This window comes from Taurulus bubalis (genome assembly GCF_910589615.1).
Source record: "Taurulus bubalis genome assembly, chromosome: 17".
NCBI lineage: Eukaryota > Metazoa > Chordata > Actinopteri > Perciformes > Cottidae > Taurulus > Taurulus bubalis.
In genome coordinates this window covers 2861143-2874351 of record NC_136605.1, presented here as the reverse complement: position 1 = coordinate 2874351, position 13209 = coordinate 2861143, and the positions used below count along the sequence as shown (strand labels likewise).

The 13209-nt window shown below is 43.9% G+C and overlaps 1 protein-coding gene across 1 annotated transcript; it reads left to right on the top strand.

Annotated features, from left to right (window-relative positions):
* The first annotated feature begins 6658 nt into the window (after nucleotides 1-6658).
* On the top strand, nucleotides 6659-12172 carry cbx1a (chromobox homolog 1a (HP1 beta homolog Drosophila)). Its single transcript, XM_079233751.1, has 4 exons — nucleotides 6659-6747; nucleotides 6958-7129; nucleotides 7306-7400; nucleotides 9910-12172. Exons 2-4 carry the CDS (start codon nucleotides 7019-7021, stop codon nucleotides 10058-10060), a joined length of 357 nt encoding a protein of 118 aa, XP_079089877.1. The 5' UTR covers nucleotides 6659-6747; nucleotides 6958-7018; the 3' UTR covers nucleotides 10061-12172.
* Nucleotides 12173-13209: the final 1037 nt, after the last annotated feature.

Genomic DNA, 13209 nt, shown 5'->3' with positions numbered 1-13209 from the left:
ATCTTCAAATTTGACCAAATAAGCTGGTTTGTTAACCGCCGAACAAACATTAAAGGACAAGACTTCAACTCCCACAATGCATTGCCTCCCACGCTATCCGCTGACGTACGTCCGGCAGTGCTGTTGGCGGGCAGAACGGGGTCGGTGCTGGTTGTTAGCGACGCCGAAGCTATTGTGTTTGCCAGTAGCCAAACACATTGGAGGGGAAGTCGACCCAAAGCACGCCACTCATTCCCGGGCCCGTTGTGTGTCGCCACTGGCGCGTCTTCATCTCTGCTAGCTCGTCGACGGCAGACGGTCAAATCACGGTGCTTTCACTCGGGCCTACCGCGAGCCCATACAACCGCTCCGAAGCATTCTCTGAAAAGGTAAGGCTCACGTTACGTTAGCTAGCTAGTGGAGTGGGGGAGAAACGCGCCAGCCATGTTGCCCTGTGATTGTAGGGGGGCTGGGCCGCCGGGCTCGTGTTGCCCGCTCCGGCGTGTGGTGAATTGCAATGCATTGCGCTCGTACCACGTTAAACGACATTGTCTAAAAGTCTTTTTTCTCTCCGCGCATTCGCTGACTATAATGTATAGCGCGCGCGCGCAAACTAAATCTGGTGGGATACGTGATGTTAAACACACAAAAACCCGATGTGCAGCATGCTGGCCTCGACGCTTGTCTTGTGCAATTACCGGCCGGGTCAGGCGGGCTTTGTGTGCTGTTGCCCTCTTAAGTAACCGTTTCAATTGCCCACATGTGTGTGTAGCATTTGCGGCTGCCGCAGTGTTTTTGTGCGGTTGTATTTCTCTGGTTGCAGGCTGTCTGCAAATCGCGGTTATTCGGTAGACATGCAAGAGGGGGGGCGGGGCGGGGGTATTCAGTTACTACCGTCTACTAAAACCACTCACCTATTTCCTTGCATTTTGGTCAATTTGCATGCGCTAATTGGTGCTTTGCGTGTTGCTATTTCAATTAATAAGGGAAATTACATGAATTCAATGGAATATAGTGTAGTGAGGCTTTCAAATCTGTATTCTCCACTAGACTAATTTATCTCATTCAATCTGGTCTGTGTTGAGTCAACATACCTGTAGGCAGGATTACTCTTCAGTCTGGTTGTTTGGGGATGTAACCTCTATGGATGTGCATGTGGCTCCTATTCATCTCAATGATGGTTGACATATAGGGCTGTGCGGTATACCGGTTCAACCGGTACAAATGTTTCATTGTCGTACAGGTTGTGCATAGCCGTAACAACTCTTGTCGCTCTTCAGCAGGCAGCAAAATGTATTGTTCACCGCTGAAGGCGCAGCAGTCAGAGCTACTTGCATGTCATGGTTATAAGTTTAGTCATGGTTAAAACTTTATAACAATTAATAACCCACAACTAATGCTCTTTAACAGCGCAAAACAACAACAGTTTGACACATAACAATTTGTAACACTAATAATTGTACATTTATAAAATTACACCGCCGAACTGCATGCTGGGTACAGCTTGCACACTATCACAACAAGAAGAAACTCCATCGCACACTCTGTTTTTCCCCCCACCCACATTCCCCTGGGTCCTAAGTCCCTCCATGTTTAGCTTCCTAACACCTTCTATGTACCAACTTACAAACAGCTGCTCGCAACAGCAAGATGGCCAGCAAGCGGTGAACGACGACGGCATCGGTCCTTTTCGGTGTCTGAATGTGAATGAATGAATGTGTTTTAAAAAATTTATAAAAAAATCTGTGATATGCCGTGAAACCGCCAAAATCTTACAAAATACCGTGATATGACTTTTTGGCCATACCACCCAGCCCTAGGCTCATATTTAAAAACTCTGCACATTCAAGACAATTGCGCACAGATCTGCGTTGAAGTCAGAGTATTAAGAAAATAAAGTTGATTTATCAAATATTGTATTATATGTGATAATAAGACAACCTGCCCTGTGTTGTTGCTCATATTAGTGTTTCATCTCTATTCATTCTGCAGCTCACATTTCAACCGGTCACTAGTAGCCGGAGATTCTGTGCTATTGAGCTGAGCTGGACCGGAGAACGTGGGGTTAAAACCAGGGATGCACCTACCTGGCTTTTTCAGTCCCGATCCTAATGCCTATGATTTGGGTAGTGGTGCAACAGATCATGAAACTCACAGTTCAGGTCGAATCAGGACAAAAGAAAAAAAGGAGCAAATATAACTTGACCAGATTATAATTTCATATATATATATAAATAAAACGAACAGCATGCAGTCCAACTCGTTTGGTATCTTCTTTGCTGTGCCTTTTTTAAAACACTGGCTGTCTAGGGAGGCAACAAAATCCACCAATCCCTTAAAAATTTCAGGGTTGTCCGAAGAGTCAGTCTCGTCATGCCCACGCAAGGCCAACTCAAAAGCCCCTCAAACTTCACACAATCAATTATTATTTTTAAAATGAACAATTCAAATGTCTGCCTTTTTTTTTTTTTTATGCAGCTGCAAATTGGTCCAAACTTAAACGGGAATACACATTTCGCTTTTAGTGTATTGAGTAGATTGCCGTTATAGTCGCTGCTACCCGATCCAGCTATTTATACACACAAATGATATTAAATTAGGGCTGCAACTAACGATCATTTAAATAATCGATTAATCGGTTGATTATTGTTTTTGCAAATTCATAGTGCAAAACATCTTCAGAAAGCACCAACAGGTTCCTCCTTGAACATCCCTGAGCTGTTAATTAAAAAAATAAAATGGACTAACACTAAAAACATACACATGTATGCTTTACATCTGCCAAATGTGAGACCTTTTTTACTGTAATTGATCTCCTTGGAGCAGAGGCTGCTTTATCAATATGTATGAAACACTGGGACAGTGGGAAGCTGTACAGCTCCTCTCACGTCTGTTTTGACCGAAACCTCCAGGCCCATCAAGCTGGGCCGCATATAGAGCGTCCTCTTCCTTAAACTATTTCATTCTGGGTCTCTTACGACCACAAAATGACGTTGTTAGCTAAGCCCAACTACGTGATTTGATTCAGTCTACTTTGAGTAAATAAATAACTTGCAGCCAGATCCGCCGATTTAACATTAACGAGTGACGGCGTGAACTGAACCACACCGGGGGTTACGGCATGTTTCACCAAGTTGCATTCTTTTACAAGCAAGACTGAACTGTAACGGAACATAACGTAACTTTAACGACAATACACAACCCAAACACGTTAGCTAACGTGATAGCAAGCTGACTAGCTTCCATTAAAAACAAGTTTGAGGGAAATGAAGACTCTGTAGACATCTTAACGCTGATTGGCCAAGACTCGACACATCAAAGATGTTCTATTTTTGCTAAGATCACAACCTCAGCGTTCCTCGGTGTCTCGCTCCAATTTCAGGCACGCTGGGGGCCAGTTGCTCTGCTACGCTCTTCTTCTTTCTCCGCAACTTTTTGACTGCCGTAATAATCGCGCGACACAACGAATCGATAATGAAATTCGTTGCCAACACTTTTGATTATCGATTTAATCGATTCGTTGTTGCAGCCCTATATTAAATGCTTCGAGGACATTTAGAAAGCATTGTGCTCTGATTCATTTGGCATTCAATTCACACACCAGTCATTATTTTGTTTTAATGTAAACTTCACTGTTTTGAAAGAAGGAAATGACCAGAGAAACAAGTAAATCTGCTTTAAAGGGACATTTTCTCGATTTTACTCCATGATGTGGATCTAATTTAAGGCTCCTATTGAAATCCGTTCTATTTTTCCCCAAATTACCATTCTAGTTTTTTCTGAATTCGGTGGCAGGGTTTTTTCATCAGAAAGTGTAATCGGTGCAAAGCAGAATATTCAACAGTGTGCTTTTTTTTTTTTTTTTTTTTTTTGTGTCGAAGAAAGTGCTTATAGAATCAAACATTCCATCCTCTTGTAAATACATTGATTTTAAGTGGATCAGCATAATTCATTTATGTTCATTCGGCATCGGTGCTGAGAAAAGTTTTTATTGGTCTCCCGCAGGCTGTTCCTGTTAGAGTCTTGATGGGCAGGTGGCACCGGTTTCAAAATGTCCGTACGGTATGAATTCTTCATATAACGAATGAAACCGCCAGAATCTTACAAAATACCGTGATATGAATTGTTGGCCTTAGATGGCACCTTGCATGGTAGCCCCTGCCATCAGAGTATACATGGGTGAATGATGACATGTAGTGTTAAAGTGCTTTGAGTGGTCGAAAGACTAGAAAAGTCCATTACATCCATGTTGAAGCTGTGACGAGCCCAGACATGGCTGTAATAGTAGCAGGACAGGGAGAGTTTTTTTAGACTCCTCGTTTGTTCTACCTGCCAAAATGGCTGCCGGTGTCGAACCACTCGTCAGACGCACTCCAGACGTAATAGTCAGAGCCAGTCCATTGAAGGGTGCGGCTCCTAATCCCCCTTTCTTTCCCTGCATGCTCTACTTTCAGCTTCTTTTCTCTCCCTCTCCCCGGGCCCGACATGGCTTCCCCTCGACTTTTGATCTGGGTTGGATGGGAAGTCTGCAAGTCCAAGAGGACTCTTTAGTTTTCTTCAATCATAAATGGAAGAACTCTGGAGACTCGTGGTTAGGGATGCTTTGGTTCCTTATCCATACTCTTATCAGGTCCCTTTTAGTAAAAAACATTTTGACAAATAATTCAAGAATCAACATTGCTTTATTATCCATATGTAAACAAAGTGTTTCTTGAACGGCAACAGCAAGTTCAGTTAAATATCTCACTATTTATGTTATTGTCATAAACTATAAAGCTGCTAGTCTGTTATACATTAAAATACAAATATCTTTAGAACAAAAGATAATTTTATTGATTACTGTAAAATTTGCCAGATGAGACAGGTCCATAGTTCATCAATGTCATTGTAATATTTAAGTCGAGATGCAATGAAAAATGCCTTTTATAGATCACATTCCCGGTCATATTTGCACCTATTTAACAATATGCACACTTTTTTATTTAAATGTCTTTTTATATTCAATTCCGCTCATCTTTTCTTAATGTAAAACCAAATAGGATGTGTTCTTACGCAGTTTACTACCTAACAAATTAAATTTATAATCCATCAATCTGCAATTTGTTGCTCCTTATGGTGCTCGGCGGTTCGATCCCCGGCTCCGCTAGCCCATATCGATGTGTCCTTGAGCAAGACACTTAACCCTAAATTGCTCCCGCAGCTGTGCCTACGGTGTTTGAATGTTTGATAATCCTGAGGTGGCACCTTGCATGGTTACTCCTCATCAGTGTGTGAATGGGTGAATGATGTCATGTAGTGTTAAAGCGCTTCGAGTGGTCGGAAGACTAGAAAAGCGCTGTACAAGTACGGGTCCATTTACCATTGACATTCTTAGCCCGCCCACTTTTTAGCCACACGATCAATGAGATGTGGTAAGAATGGACAAATGCAGACAGACGGTTGCTATTGCTGCCTTTTTTATTATTACTATGGACTATATAATCTTTCCCCTCATTCAACAGTAGAGTGGAGATCTGCATCGTTTCCCCCATTATTTACATTTGATCGCCCTGTTGCACCCGGCTCAGCGGCTGTTTTACCCAACTCGCTGTTCCATCGTGTATTTTGAAGCGTCCACTCATGTCGTGACGCAACTCTGTGTTATCTTGGCCTCAAGCTTTGTTTATACAGCGCGGCCTCAGAGCACAAACGGAAGCGTGCTGCATTATTCTCCAAAACGCTAGAGGGCGTAAGCACAAATGTACTATGAAGAATCCAAAAGATAGCGAGTGTAACCCAGATATATGCCCATATACTGTAGGTGTAGCCGGCAAAAAGACATAAACTAACCTGTTTATTGTTATCAGACACGTGTTTTGTTCTTGAGTAATTTTCACGGTATATCACAGTATTTTTTTCCAAATAAACACATTAATTTATTGGCGCCGAAAAGGACCGCTATCGTTATTCACCACTCTCTCGCAACTGGCCAGCAGCTGTTTTGATTGGTACATAGGGAGCTAAACATGGCGGGAATCCCTTGATACTAGTGACGCATGCGCGGCCGTAACGACTATTGTCTGTCTTCGGCCGGCATGCATTTTGGCGATGTCATTTCTTGCACACCGTGAGTTAATATGAGACATAAGTAGCTCGGTCTGCTGCTCCTTCAGCTTCAAGCTGTGAACATTAAATGTTGTTGCCTGCCAAACAGTGGCGACCGGTATGACGGTATATGAAAAATTCATACCGTACGGAAATCTGAAACCGGTTTCAGCCCTACCTTGTTGTTCATCAGCGTCTTTGTGCGTACAGCCAGTATGCTGTACGTTGTTGTACATGCAGCTTGTGGATCCAGTTCAAACTGTAATTCACCTCTCGCGTTTTATAGTTGTTCTAACCCTTCCTCATCATTATTTTCTCCGCCTACTTCCTCTTGGGTCCACCAGAGGTGCCCTCAGCCGACGTCAAGCTGGCGACCGTAGCAGGAAAGAAGGGCAAGAAGGCCGAGGAGGAGGAGCCGCCTGCAGCACCTGCAGTAGCAGCAGACGCAGCACCACCAGCAACAGTAACCCCACCACCAGCGGTGGCGACAGCAACGGCAACCGCCACAGCAACAGCCCCACCAGCAGCAGCGGCGACGGCAGCAGCAGCAACAGCCGGAACTGGTGCTGCTGCTGCTGCACCCGAGGAGGAGGAAGAGGAGGAGTATGTGGTGGAGAAAGTGTTGGACCGCCGGGTGGTGAAGGGCCGAGTAGAGTTTCTGCTGAAATGGAAGGGCTTCTCAGAGTGAGTACGAGACTAATATTACTGTGTTCTTGGCCCTGAGATTCTAGTTCACATTTGTGAATAATGTACACATAAAGTTTACAGTTTCGCCATAAAGTTACAGCCCTGCAAATAACCTTAAAGACTGTCAGTTAAATAAAGAGACAGAAATAATTAATTGAACTAAAACCTCATCCATTCATTCACTACCGTCTGCACCCACCTTTCCAGGGAGGACAACACATGGGAGCCGCAAGACAACCTGGACTGTCCCGACCTCATCGCAGAGTACATGCAGAAGCACAAAGAGAAGGAGGAGAAGAAGAAGGAGGGCAAGAGGAAAGTCGTCAGCGAGACCTCGGGAGACTCGGAGGAGCGGGGGAGCAAGAGGAAGAAAGAGGAGGTGAGTGAAAGAAAGAGTTGCTCCTGACTGAAGACCAAACAATGTTTTTTTTTAATTTTAACTAATAGTCTACATAATCTATACACAGGTGCTTTTGTGATCATTGCAGCATTACCTGTCTGTTTTCCTTGCTTTGATCGTGTGTTCTCTTGTGTTTGTCAACTTCCGGTTTCCAGGGCGAGAAGGCCAGAGGTTTCGGCAGAGGTCTGCAGCCAGAGAGGATCATTGGAGCAACAGACTCCAGTGGAGAGCTTATGTTCCTCATGAAGTGGTGAGTCGTGTGTGTGTGTGTGTGTGTGTGTGAGTGTGTGTGAGAGATATTGGTGCGTGTTGAGAGCCAAATGAAGAGGCTGGACCTTTTTGAAGGACTTTGTACTCTTGTACTTTTTGCTCTAGCAGTGGTGAAATGTCCCACAGTACATTCAGGGCTACTCAAGTACTGTACCAGAGTACAATTTGGGGAACGGCCCATGCTAGCCCGTTAGCGAACAAGCGAGTCACTCACTGCATGATAATTGCTCTTCCAGAGGTGTGGTTTCTCCCTTTCTCACCCAGTCGCTGTGCACATGGTTTCTTAAATGATTTTTTTATTTTTTTTTAGTGCTGCTTTAAGAACCCCAGAGCCTCCAAAAATAGGGGCTCAGCCCTTCGTAGAACCGCTTCATCGTTCTCCCAAACCCTACCAGTCCAAATAGGGCCTCTGGTGTAATATAGCAAAGAAAAGGCACATCCTGGCCTTCATAAGTCAATTGTTCACGTTTCTGAGATTGGAGTGGGACACGGTAGAAAAGAAACTGAGGTTGTGATCATTTTAGCAATAGAAGATCTTTGACATCGCGAGTCTTGGCCAATCAGCGTTAAGATGTCTACAGCGGCTTCATTTCCCTCCCACCAGTTTTTTAATGGCTAGCTAGTCAGCTAGCTAACACGTTAGCTAACGTTGTTGGAGAGACAGCGAGTGAGATTACTGGCGGCGGAGAGTCCATGGCAGCGTGTGGCGTCAGACAGGAGAGCGGCGAGTCAGCGGCACTGCAGTTCTACCTACCGACACCTGACTACATATAAGGAGAGGACAATGGAGATTTTATCCAACTTTCATTTTAATAAAAAAACGAAATGAGTTTCCTCAGTAGGGTGGCCGAACTACTGTTTAAATTTAAGGGTTTAAGATCTACGTGTAGGAAAAGGTGTATCCTCCAGTTAATTATAATCGATATAGTTATGCGGTTATAATCACTGTCACACTGGAGAGAGGTATGCATGTTCAGGTTTACTGGTGGAAACATTATTCAGTGTTCTAGACTAACAGTGACGTCTCCTCAAAGTAAAGTGGTATAACAGTATGACATAATATGGTCAAATAAAATAAAAAGGCGAGTACATTATACATATTATGGCATATAAGTGTAATATTATGAAGTGAAATGTAGTAGTAGCAAAACAATATTCTGTATAGTACAGCAGTATTCCATATTGTAAGTATTAAGCCTACACAATATATATATACACACACACACACTACTGTTCAAAAGATTGGGGTCACTTAGAAATGTCCTTTTTTTTCAAATAAAAGCACTGTTTTTTCAATGAAGACAACATTAAATTAATCAGTAATACACTATACATTGTTAATGTGGTAAATGACTATTCTAGGTGGAAACGTCTGGTTTTTAATGAAATATCTACATAGGTGTATAGAGGCCCATTTCCAGCAACTATCACTCAGTGTTCTGATGGTACATTGTTTTTGCTCATCGCATATGTTAGCACAACTTAAAACAGTTATGCTGGAGAGAGAAGCTTTACAACTGGCCTTCCTATGCATAGCATCACATGTGTGGGTTCCATTATACTCTCAAAATGGCCAGAAAAAGAGAACTTTTATGTGAAACTCGCCAGTCTGTTCTTGTTCTTAGAGATGAAGGCTATTCCATGAGAAATTGCTGAACATTTGTCTGGGTGACCCCAAACTTTTGAGTGTGTGTGTGTGTGAGAGAGAGTGTGTGTGTGTGTGTGTGTACACTTGGGTATTGACAAAAGAAGAATTAAAACCCATAATGATCATAGTTTGTCAGCTTCTCGACGAGTGACGCTGTTCGGCACTGACTCGCCCGTCACTGCCCCCCCGCCCTGCTGGTGTCACCTTTTTCACCCCTCATGAGTTTGTAGGTCTGACTGTAAATGTTAGACCCAGTGACAGGCTGGCATGAAATGGCTTGCATAATACTTAGTAAGGAGGCCATAATAATTTTTGACTCATGGCTGAAGTTAAGTTTCTCAAGCTCTCCCCAGGTTGGCAAAAAAAGCATCTCAAAATGCATCAGATTGATGCTTTAAAATATGGAATATTTACATTTTTCTTACGAGTGGAGCATGCCCCCGGACCCCCCTAGAGGGGTAATATCCTTCTCACCTTTTTCATCCCTGATCCGTTTTCATGCCTGAAAGAGGTTAAGAGCTCTTAAAGCCATACAATGACTTCACCTATGTGTCTAGCCTCAACTGCCATGTTCACAAAGGATCTTAACTTGCCACTAGGGCTGGCGGCATGTCAAATAAACAATAGCATTTCTATCGATATAGTATGATGACGTGTAACGTTCGCAGCACAGGAGACTCTGTGTTTTTTGTTGGAGAAAATAATGTCTAACACTTAGTTATAGCCGTCTACATATAACTCTCTCTCTCCTTTTCCCCCGCTTGTTTCTTTATTGCCTCTCAACCCCACCTTCGCCCTTTCTCCTCCTTTCATACTGTTTCTCTTGATTCATAATGAACAGGAAGAACTCTGATGAGGCTGACCTAGTCCCCGCCAAGGAGGCCAACGGCAAATGTCCCCAGGTGGTCATCTCTTTCTACGAGGAGCGCCTCACCTGGCACTCTTACCCCACAGAGGAGGAGGAGAAGAAAGAGGAGGAGAAAAAGGACTAGAGTGGTGGAGGAGGAGGAAGAGCAGATGGCGGCGGTACAACGATGGAAAAGAAAGGAAGTGTTGAGGGGCGGGAAATCAACGGTTTGCTGGTAATTGATTGTAGCGGCTACATTGGCAACGACGGTGGAGAAAATCACACATCGCTGGATATAAACTGCCGGCGTAGCTGACCGAGGAAAGGCGTTTGTTTTCCTGCCCTGGAAGAAGACAGCCGAACTTTCCTCCCACCCGTATCTCGACAGATTAAAAAAAAATCTGTTCTTTGTGCCACCCGGGTTTCTCATTTATTTTCTACGTAACGGCGTTCTCCAAAATCGGAACTCCCCAACAACTTCTGTGCGTCTTGCTCTGATGTGGGCGGTCTGACAAAGACGGGTCGACGTGTCGGCGGCCGTCCGGGCTGGCGTCCTGCCGGCCAACACGGCGGCCGACCAGCCAGTGTTCACAATGCCCCTCGCTTCCTGTTTAGCTCTCTAATTTTTTTTAAAGTTTAAACCAACAAACTTGTCTGTGTTGTATCTAGCGGCTCAACGGCGAACCTGTGGCAAACCACGGTGTTTGATCAGTCGGGAGCAAGCTGACATTTTACAGAGGTAACGCCGATATCAAGTGTACAGACCTCCAGTTCATTTCCCAGCAGCTGTGGTAGTTCCGACTTCCAAACCTATCATGCCATTTTATGGAATTACTTTTTTAACAGAGCCGGTAAAGGTGTATAAAATCTGCATCTGGCAGGTTGTAATTTCCCACACCGATGGTGACGAGCACACTTGGGCGGCTTCAGGCGAAGAGTTGCGTTCCTTTAACCCCTAGATTATTGCAGAACTGTCGGTGTGGGAATCGCCGACTTGTCGGCTGTACGTTCGCCTGCTCTGCGGACGATCATGCCGGGCCGACGGAGGGATTAAGTGTTCGGCGCTCGCTCAGCCAATTCGGCCGGTAGGGGGAGGTTTCCCCCATTGAGACCCAGTAGAGACCTGCGGCGACCATCGGGAACACGTGAAGTGTCGTCTTTTCCACTCTTTTGTTGTCGTTTTTTAACCTTCACGTGCACACGTGTGTTTTTTTTCTTTTCTAGACTTACTTTTAGCTTGCACTGGCCGGAGCAACACTCGAGACATACCGATTCAGCACGCCCGGAGCACAAACAACGGTTTCACGCGTTTCTTTGGGATATTTGCATAAATAAAACCACATAGCATTTTGAACTTTGCACGACTGATACGACCACACAAGTGTTTTCTCCCTCTCTGCTGCCTAACGCTCATGTGTTGAATGTTGCCCGGCAGTGCTTATTTCTATGTATACTGTATTAAAACTAGCATAGTAGCTTCCTCTGTTAGCAGACCCGGGGTTAGCTGATTCAGATCCTCCTTTGCTTTGGGTGGCCTTTTGCTGCTGAAGAAACTATATTGTAATAGATCCGTTTCAACCCTTAGCACAGAAGCATTCTAAAGAAAAATATTTGCCTTTTCTTTTTTTCCCCGTTTGAATGAGCCCCTAATCCTCAGCGGCATGTGACGGAAGAAACGTTCAAACGCAAAAGGGTCCAATTCTTAAAAACAGGTGGCTCTAAGTCGTGTAAGCATATCAAAACTGCCAAGGCTAGATGATGAAAGAGAACGACGCACACTTCCACAACGTACTCAGTTTTTCAGTTGTTACTTTGCTCAGCTGTGAATAGCTTAGGATTTGAAGTGTGCTCATGCTCTAGGTGCTGTATGTTAGCATCTCTAAGCTGGGTCTGAGCTGCCCCATTCTACTAGTCTATTTTCACATAAATATTTTCAGTAAGCTTTCTAAAGTTATTTTTTTTTTAGGATTTGTGGTCTGTGGGATGCATCGTATTTCTTCCCCATGTACATCAGTGTTACAAGTATTAAGTCGCGCACCCTGACTGCCTTATGTTATACTTCACCAGTGACAGTAAGGGATCCAATCCGCTGCACCCGGGTCTGCTAGTTAGCTTTTCTATATGTCCCTGAAATGTTTCTCTGTATCTAGCGGATGAGATCGTGTCGTCCTGTTGCATGTATATCGGTTTCCCTTTTTGCGATGTCACTGTCATGGCCAATCTACTTTTACTCGTCTGTTTTGAACAATAAAGGGTTTTCGTAACAGTTTGATCTTCGGCGTCTCAATTGGTCCTGTCCTGTTTTTAATTGTGCACAATGGGGCATACGGTACATCTTGTCTCAAAGCGATGCAGAAAAATGAGTTCACACATTTGTTACTTTTAGACTACTGGGATTCCTTATCAGGATGCTCTAATAAGTCTCTTAAATCTCTCCAGTTGCTCCAGAATGCTGCAGCTCGTGTACTAAAAAAAGCTAAGAGAAGAGATCACATTACTCCTGTATTAGCTGCTCTGCACTGGCTCCCTGTAAATCAAGAATTTAATTTAAAATCCTTCTCACCTACAAAGCCTTAACTGGCGACGCACCATCATACATACCTTAAGCAGCTTACAGGACCATATTACCCCACTAGAGAGCTGCGCTCACTGAATGCGGGGCTAGCTGGTTCCTAGAGTCTTAAAGTGAGCTCCTCTCCCTTTTGTAAGGGGTGACGAGGGTCCAAGGACTGAGGATGCAGTTTGCTGTCCAGATGGTAAAACCTTCTGACGCAAGTTTGTGATTTTGGCCTCTAACAAATAAATGAGTTGAAATGGCTTTAATCTGTAATCACCACAGCTACACGCTCACATGAACATTTGGAAAGCTGTGATGGCTAAAACCAATCGTTGGCTCTTCATTTTGTGCCTTGTTATTACAACCAATGTTGCATATCAGTCTTAAACGTATAGAAACCAAAAACATGTTAACAGTGAGCATTTTTGTATTTTCCCTATTAGACAACTGCTCAAGTGCTGATTCAACAGTGAAATGGCACGAGCTGCCGGTAACTAACCCTTCTTCCTCTTCAGTCACCAGAGGGAGTGTGAATGTTTTGCATTCTCAACGCCGGTTAAATCCTTTCATAATTTCAAAATACAAGTGTTACAATGTTGTTTTTTTACATAGCAGGTAGTACTGCACACTCGAAGAATATATATTCTGACCTAGTATTTTCAATGGTCCAGGCCATGCGTTAACTTACATGTACCAGTACGTTAATGAATGAACACCTGATCCCCCAAAACCCACGG